This window comes from Solanum dulcamara, chromosome 4, assembly GCF_947179165.1.
Source record: "Solanum dulcamara chromosome 4, daSolDulc1.2, whole genome shotgun sequence".
Classification (NCBI taxonomy): domain Eukaryota; kingdom Viridiplantae; phylum Streptophyta; class Magnoliopsida; order Solanales; family Solanaceae; genus Solanum; species Solanum dulcamara.
The window spans coordinates 29,919,139-29,927,875 of record NC_077240.1 but is presented as its reverse complement, the minus strand read 5'-3'; the positions used below and the strand labels follow the sequence as shown (position 1 = coordinate 29,927,875).

Here is an 8,737-nt window from a genome sequence, read left to right as displayed (position 1 = left end):
TGAATCGTAGAGGGATGAGGGCAGCCGAACAAGGCATGATAACTGATGCTAAGTAGAGAAGGGCTTTCAGTAGTGGTATCTGGAGGTGGCGAATCTGATGGGAGTAGAGACGAGTCAGAAGGAGTGTCCTCTGTAGAGTCATCATCGACAAGAAGTAAAAAAAGTTGAGGAATGGATGAACATTTGTGACCCTTGTGATATTTTTCATCACAATTAAAACAAAGGTTAAGTTCACGTTTTCGCTGAAGCTCTATGGGTGTTAGCTTTCTGAATAATGTACGACCAACGCTTGGAATAAATGCAGTCGGGGTTGAAGAGCTTAAAGAAAGGGTCATATTTTTAGGACTGGAAGATGTGTGGAAGAAATATGGGCTAGCAGGGTTTTTTGATAGATAGTTGGGCCGGGTCGGCATCCCAGCTTGGGCCAATTTTTTTTTGCTCTTGCAAAAAGGCCAAACTGATTTCTTCATTGATATCCCCGGGTCAAAAAGCCATGACATCTAATTTAATATTAGGGTGAAGTCCAAAGGTAAAAAAGTGTTTCATTAATAGTGGCGATACCTCAGAGGTACGGTTGGCTAGTTTCTCAAATTGAGAAAGATAGTCACGAACGGAGGTTTGCATCTGTAGTTTTGCCAACAAGCTTTCTAGTGCCTCCATTGATTTAGACCCAAAATGAGTAACAAGAGCCCTAAGAAAGTGGTCCCATCCACAAAGTTGGCTGTTCCGGTACATCCACTGATATTAATCTCGTGCATTTCCCTCTAGAAAGAAAGAGCATACATTCAACCGTTGCTCATTTGGAAAATTGTAAGTGTCAAAATACTGATGAGCTTGAAGGTCCAACTTTCTGTGTTGGTACCATCAAACTTAGACAAGTCCATCAGTGCTGGTTTATCACGTCGAAATGGATTAAGGGCATAGGGTGGAATTGAAAGTACCTGGTGTGGGGGTTGCCGATTCAGTGTGAGCATTGGTATAGTATGCTGATAAAATGTTTGTGAAAGTGGCATAGATGACTGACCCAAAACTGAAGAAGGACTACCAGCGGTCGGAGACGGCGTCGGAGACGAAGGGCGCAATAAAGTCAGTTGAGTTGCAATTTCTTATAAGGTAGCGTTGATGGAGTCAACGGCTTTAAAGTGGCCACCAGATTGTTCTTGAAGCTGTTTCACAGCCTCATCAAGAGATTTCAGACTAGTGTTGTGTGCACTATCACCCATGGTAGAAGGAGGGACAATGAAAGCACCAAATGTAACAAGAGGTACTTTGTATTAAAGATAAACTGATTGCAGGTCACAAGAGGGACCTGTTCCTCTTCTTCAGGAAATAACAAAAGGCAAAACAAAGGAAAAAAGAAGAAAAGGGAGGTTCCAGATCTAATTCTAAGCAACAAAAAGAGAAGCAAGTTCATCCATGGCATTCTTTAGTGAAATATGCCACTATTTATACTACTGTAACAGCTATTATTCTTGCTCCTTTGCTAACATTTTATGCAGAGTCTGTTTTTCTTTTGTATCTGGGACCACATACTGATCCAGGTATTGTGGCACTCGTTTGTACATGATACTACGTCTGTTGTTGTCCACCCTATCATGCTGAATCGTGACAGAATCGGTCTATCTTATTCTTTCCTATAACAATCAATTTCATTGGCCTCTGCATCTCCATGAATTTTCCTCTACTCTTGCCTCCTGTTGTTTGAAATTTGAGGACGACTAAAACTAGGACAGGAATCAGGATGGAGGCTTAGGTTTATGTAGCCAAATTAGAAAATAATGAATAAATATTACCTATTTATGCCTTTTTAAAACAATTTAATTATTTGATCGAAATAAGACATTATTTAAATTAATTTATCAAAATAATATATATTGCTTTAATTTTATAAAATTAGAATAAACGTATTTAACAGTAACATATTAGGTTTTATTTTACCCAATAAATGCAATGACAAAAATATAAATGTTTGACGAAGTAAACATACATAAAATATTATTATCAGTAATGTTTTATTAATTTGTTACTCTGAAACACATTTTTTTTACTAAAATAGTTATTGACAGTAAAACCTTTTTAGAATCCAGTCATGCACAATTTTAAACTTAATGAACTTTGTATTGTTACCTTGAATTAAACATGGATATTTTTCAAAAAGAATATTTTCACTATTTGTTCTCAATTTCTCGTACAACAATCAAACAAATTCAACATAGGTCGTTGAAGTAGACATGCTGATAATCATTCTAGTATATTCGATATATTTGAATCCGTTCATTTCGGTAATTATTTTGCCACTCAATATAAAGGAACCGTCACATTATGTTTAAAGTTCGTCATCTTTATTTCTACACATAAAAATAAGATTATTTTTTTTATAATTAATAAATCAAAAATATAATCTTAAAACTATTTTAAAATTTTAACATATAACGATATATTAACTTGAATTATTTTATTCAAAAACTTATGTGAATATTGTTCTAATAATAAGCCACACAAGTAAAAACTTTGCTGAAAATTGTTGGAATGTGTTGAACATTCGCAGCAACAATGTTTAATTTATAATCATTTGTGGTTAATTTGAGAAATGGAGGAGTATTGTTTTATAAGAGTGTCATAGTTGACAGTCACATTTTAAAAATAAAGTGTCACCGTCTGTATCGTTTGATAGGTGAATATGTAAGATTATAAATTTGCACGAATCGATTTCAAATTTGCAGGATTTTAGGAGTCGATTTTAAATTTGTAGAATTCGATTGTCCATGACTAGATTTTAAAGAGTCTTTATTGTGTCAGTAACTCTTTTAGTAAAACAAAAAAAAGACGTGTTTCAAAGTAACGAATTAATAAAACGTTGCTGATAATAACATTTTATGTATGTTTACTCAGTCAATCATTTATATTTTTTGTCATTGAATTTATTGAGTAAAATAAAACCTAATATGTTACTATCAAATACGTTTATTCTAGTTTTGTAAAATTAAAAAAAAAACATATTATTTTGATAAATTAATTTAAATAGTGACTTATAGATTATTTTAGGGATAATGCATAAGTAACCTGAACTATGACCGAAATTTCAGCGACACACTTTAACTTAACTAAAGTTCTATTACCTCCGAACTCAATTAATAAAATCTTAATTAAGTTAAGATGTGTCGTTGTAATTAAGTTGTTGAGGTGTTTACTTACCTAGTAATAGAGCTGCTAGAAAGCAATAGGTGCGTAGCTAGTAGTTTACAAGTTAAAAACCTTCTTGCCTCAGGAATATTCCAAAAATATAAGGTTATTTCGAATAGAAGAAAGAAAGCGTAAAGTGATGGGTTGGAGTCCAGGCTTCTAAACGAAGATAAGAAGACAAATGGGCTGACTTTTCCAAGTAACGGAGTCCCATTATTTTGAGAAGACATAAAGAGTAATTTTCATCCATTATTTTCTGATTTGGCTACATAAACACAAAGCCTTCATACTTGTTCCTGCCCTAGTTTTAGTGGTCCTCAAATTTCAAACAGGAGGCAAGAGCAAAGGAAAATCCATGGAAATGCCGAGGCTGGAAGAGATTGATAGTGAAAGGAAGGCATGCAACAGACCGAATCAGTGATTTGCCCGATCCCATTCTTCTTCACATCCTCTCTATGGTGCCGGAAGGAAAACAAGTTGTGCGAACCAGCGTACTGGCTAAACGATGGAGGTTTCTTTGGATGTCCGTTCCAATTTCAATCGATTTCACCTTTCCCGATACTGTAAATCAAACCCTCACTCTTGATTACCTGTTCCACCCTTACAGAACTTCATTACTGGAAGTCTTGCCACAAAATCCCCAAATTCACTATATGGCGATTTATGTACGAACACCATTATGCTAAACATGTTGATTTATGGGTAAATTTCGCTAGCAAAGCTGCTAAGGTGGAAGAATTTACGCTTGCACTTTTATCTATTAATGACCAAACATATGACTTCCCTTAGTATGCATTTAAGAATTCGTTGATCAAGGATTTGGAATTGAGGAATTGCCAACTCAACCCTCGTGCCACTGTTAATTGGACTAGTCTCAGTTCTCTTAAGATTGGGTTCATCAATTTGACAGATGATGCTATGGAAAAGCTGTTATCTGGGTCCCCTAACTTGAAAAGTTTGGAACTAGAAAAATTTTCGGCCCTACAGCGTCTTGAAATCACTTCTGTCAAGCTGACACAATTGAGGATAGAAAATTACCAAAATGACAATCATGAGATTTGTCTTGAACTAGTAGCCCCCCATGTTCAGCATTTAGAAGTTTTGGGATTGTGCAGTGAGATACGTATCGGCCAGAGAAATGTGCCTTCAGTTGTAACTGCAATTGTTAGTTTAAATTTTTTATTTTGAGACTGAAGAACAAAACATGGAGAAGGAGTTTAGCTGTTTGAAGGAACTTCTTCATAGTGTTGCCCATGTCGAGAATCTTGCATTGGGTACCTGGTGCACCGAGGTTTATTTCATACTCTTCATACTGCAATCTTGAATTTTTATTTACTATTGTATCATCACTATAGTAACTTTAACAGTGTACTACTTATGATCTGATAAATGAGTTGGTCAGTACTAAGATCTTTAGTTTGAAATGGATACAACATGAACACTTTGATATGTTGATAGGTTTTTAAGTTATGTTGATAGGTTTTTCCAAGTGTTTAAAGGCCCATCTTTGGATTTTCAAACCAACCATGAACACTTTGATATGTGCACAGTCATAAAGTCCTAGTTGTTTTTATCAATTATTCAACAATGCGCATTTCATTTATTAAGTATGCCGTGTTTGCTTGTTTTGACATATTTTGGTTGTCTGTTTTTTGTTTCTAAGTGCCTGCCCATCCTAGAGTTGAAAGGGTGGCGGTCTCCACCATCAAGCCGGAAATTCTTAGAACTGAACATAGCCGTAATACAATTGGACTTCCCTGGAATTTACAGCTTTCTACAGAGTTCATCAGATCTCGAGACATTGGTCATTGGTTGTTATTACAATCATGATGAAAGAGTAAGTTTCTTTTAGACCTTTATTTCTGTTACTTCATGTTATTCATATCAAACAACTTTACCGGAGGAATAAGATGATATGTATCAACATATTTCTAATCTTAAGTACTTCAGGAAGAAAAATTATTTAAATTTTTTTAATAGCAACCTCCTCAGTCACTTTACCATCCCAACTGTACTTGCTTCCATGAGTTCTATTTTTGTTTTTTCCATTTCATCATTTGCCTATATTGCAGCTTCCTTAGCTACATTTTAAAAATATTCATCCAGTATGGCATCCTCCTTGCCTCTCTCAAAAATGTCTGCACCTCGAAAACTTCTTGGAGAAAAAAGTACTAGGTCTAACAACAAGTAGTTGCTTACTTATGTTAATAGAAGTAGAGAATTCGCTCTTTCAATGTTCGAACTCAACAGTGCATCAAGAAGTGCCCTGTCTATAGTATTAATTTTCTGAACATTAGAACTACTAGTTGCTTGCTGCGCAGAATTCTCAGCTGATGCATCAATCAAATTTGCAGATTTTTCAGCTACTTCAGTAACTAAATCTGCCGGTTTTGAAATAGTATGACGTCCCTGTTTCTGGTGCATCTGTCTAGCACTTGAACTTGCAGTTTCTTTTGAACTCAACACTCCATCTTTCAAGATTTCAGGCGATTGCCCAAGTGACAAGTTCATTCCCTTGAATATTGTCTTGTAATATCTCGTTGTTCCCAGCAGCCTTCTTTAACACTTGATTGCCTAAAATCTGTACCTCAGCTTTGGTGCCATGAATGGTCGTACCAACTTCAGAACCTGTAGCATCTGATTTCTCACCCAAATGACGAACGCACACTCTGTGCAGCTTGTCTTTCATTAATAATTTCCCTAGCATATTATCCTCTTTAATTATTCCCCCACTGGTTTGACATTGTTTAATCTGCATACTTCATGTCTGTGACTTTGATGTTTGCATGTATGACAATAAGGTAAATAATCATAAGTAATATTTTGGTACACTATCAGTTCATTCGACTTTGGCTCTAATGAGCAATCTCACACGTTCAGGCAAAGAAGCCAGTAAGTTGACTTCAACTTTAACTCTTGCTGTGCTTGGCCTTCTTTCATCTGTGGTAGCTCTATCAACAACCAAAGGTCTGCCCATTGCTGATGCTAACGAGTATAATGCCTCTCGAACGAAAAATTGCACCAGTAAATTCTGAAACGATATCCAAGTCAAAGCAATGGATGATTCTTCTTTGCGAGTAAACCAAGGGATCCTACGAAAAATTCTAAATTGATAGTCTTCCTCCTTGGATTTCTCCTTAACATCAATTGATGAAATAGCTGGACGAATAGACAGCAGCAAAATCCTCATGTCCCGTCAGTCGAATTAAAATATGCCGTAAATCTAATGAAAATGTTGCATGCCCCTTTAATCCTTAGTTGTATTGGAAAATACTTTCTCAACTCTGTCATTGCAAATTTTCCTCTTGAATATCAGATGATTCGAAAACTGTAGTAGGTTACCCATTGATTATCAAAAATGTTGCACAGACCCTCTAGCTTCTCTTGCTAGTGAGTTAAAGCTGAATATGTGTATATCTGCAGAGTTCATATCAGTATAATTTTTATGTTATTGATGATTTGATAATAATCTGGCCAACTCCAATTACTCACTCTCTAATTGAAGGACTCATTCATGTTACAAACTACTGAAGGATGCATCACATAAGGGGAAAAATGACAAGATGTTCTATAATCAATATTTATGGCTGGTGTACTGATGAGAATGAAATTATCAAATGTTTTGTAAAAAAAAATGCCTGTAATTAGCTTTTATTTTATTAAATAAAGCATTATGCTTTAATTATGAGGAATTGCTATGTATGTAATCGTTGAAAACTTATGTGTATAGCCCTTTATATGTGATCACACTTAACTTGTGCAGGATTAATGGTCTTTTTGAAAATCATATGAGAAGCTTAAATGGGGAAAAGTATCAATGTAGTATTAATTGTTAGGAAAGGTAAATGTATATTTGCTCGTGTGTGTTTTTATGGGTAGGGCCAAATTTCTTACATGCTTAATATACACTTCTTTACACTGTTGATTTGGAGGTTACATGTAACCGTGTTCTTTTAAATAGTGTGAAAGAATATTCGCAGACAGATGTAAACATTATAAAATTACTCAACAATCTAAATAGTATCAATGATAAATGATTTATATATTTATACAGACTAGTTTTTGAACACGTACGAAAGAGGCTTTTCTTCGATTTTTCAATAAAGACCACGTGTATATCGTACTAATTAGTATAAATACTTTTAAAATATAAGTGTGCAATGTGTAAAATACAAGCTTGAATTGATGAAAAATAACCATCTTCAACTGATATTATTGTATTTTGCAAGGCACATCATACAAAAATATTATTATCAAGTGAATTTCAAAAATAACACTCTAACGACTTTCAATAATATATCAAGTATTCAACTTGATAAAAGCTCTCTTTTTTAATATGTCACAACACATATATTAAATGTTGGGCACTATGGTTGCAAAATATTTAATGCCTTAAAGTTTCCGCCTTCTTTTTAAGAAACAGTAGCCTCCACTTTTTACAAATACATACATATCGAGAAGTTGTCGTTGAAGGAGAGTAGTCTCTTGTAATAATTGTAGAGAAATTCGAACAACATATGCCTAGGGGTGTACATAGACCGGGTTGGTTCAGATTTTTTATAAATCAAACCAAATCATTTTTGTCGGATTATTAAATCTATAAATCAAATCAAACCAATAAAGTCGGGTTTTTCGATATAAATTTTTCTCGGATTTTTTCGGGTTTTGGTTTTTTTTTTTGAGTTTCTCGTATTTTTCATAGTATCTAATAAAAAGCACAGAGTTGTGCTTCTTAAAAAGAGTTCTAGTAATAAATATCAACATAAAAGATGGAAGTAAAACATTGTTTGAAGTTTTAACTTTATAATATAACTTTATAAGATGAGCTTTTTTTGTATATTATTTAGATGAGCTTCTCAAGTCCAAATCTAAATGTAAGAAAGAAAACAAAAATTATGAAAAAAATTTAAAAAATATTTATAAATTATATTTTAATAAATATTTTTATGTATAGCATAATTTAAAAGTAGTATATCTATAATCGGGTCGGTTTGGGTTCGGTTTGACTTTTTTTAGTTAAAACCAAACCAATTTTATAATGGTCGGGTTTTTTTTTTCAAACACCAAACCAAGCCAAACCAAACCACTAGTCGGGTTTTTTTTCGATTTGATTCAATTTGTCGGTTTGGTGCGGTTTATCGATTTGACTGCCCTACTTAGGATGGTTAGTAGATCATTATCAATTCCATAGTGTACACCTACCAAAAAATAGTATTTATTTGTTATAAAAGTAATCATTGTTTAAATATTTAATTGGCATATATAAATCATAATTAGATGTATATGTACCCTTCATCTTCTTTGGCTCATTCAAAATTATTAATTCTATCATCTGTAAATTTTGACAAAAGAAATATTTGTTAAGTTATATACATATAATTGAATTATGAAATACAACACAATCATTTGTGAAATATTAATAGTAGGTATTGTCATACTTCATAAAAAATACAACACTTTATTACATCAAGAAAAAGAATAAAAGTGTGAATTTGCTAGAAGGATAAAGAAAACAATATAATTGTTACTAATTCACTACTGAACCAAAAATTAT

General features: G+C 33.6%; 1 protein-coding gene across 3 annotated transcripts; it reads left to right on the top strand.

Moving 5' to 3' along the window:
• Positions 1–3,343: 3,343 nt before the first annotated feature.
• Positions 3,344–7,155, top strand: LOC129887230 (uncharacterized). 3 transcript variants are annotated; one of them, XM_055962238.1, is made up of 3 exons: positions 3,344–4,474; positions 4,847–5,020; positions 5,538–7,155. In XM_055962238.1, the coding sequence occupies exons 1-3, from the start codon at positions 4,388–4,390 to the stop codon at positions 5,556–5,558; spliced, it is 282 nt and encodes a 93-aa protein (XP_055818213.1). In that variant the 5' UTR covers positions 3,344–4,387; the 3' UTR covers positions 5,559–7,155. The 3 variants fall into 3 exon arrangements, with proteins under 3 accessions (XP_055818213.1, XP_055818214.1, XP_055818211.1); XM_055962239.1 differs by having other exon boundaries at positions 3,345–4,474; positions 6,064–7,155; XM_055962236.1 differs by having other exon boundaries at positions 3,345–4,474; positions 6,689–7,153.
• The last annotated feature ends 1,582 nt before the right edge of the window (positions 7,156–8,737 follow it).

What these genes read in the sequence shown, in the direction of transcription:
- LOC129887230 (XM_055962236.1), top strand. Translation starts at nt 4,388, where the DNA reads ATGGAGAAGGAGTTTAGCTGTTTGAAGGAACTTCTTCATAGTGTTGCC. An exon ending in TGGGTACCTGGTGCACCGAG is followed by an intron (nt 4,475 to 4,846) that starts GTTTATTTCATA and finishes TTTGTTTCTAAG; the next exon opens with TGCCTGCCCATCCTAGAGTT. An exon ending in ATTACAATCATGATGAAAGA is followed by an intron (nt 5,021 to 6,688) that starts GTAAGTTTCTTT and finishes CTCTAATTGAAG; the next exon opens with GACTCATTCATGTTACAAAC.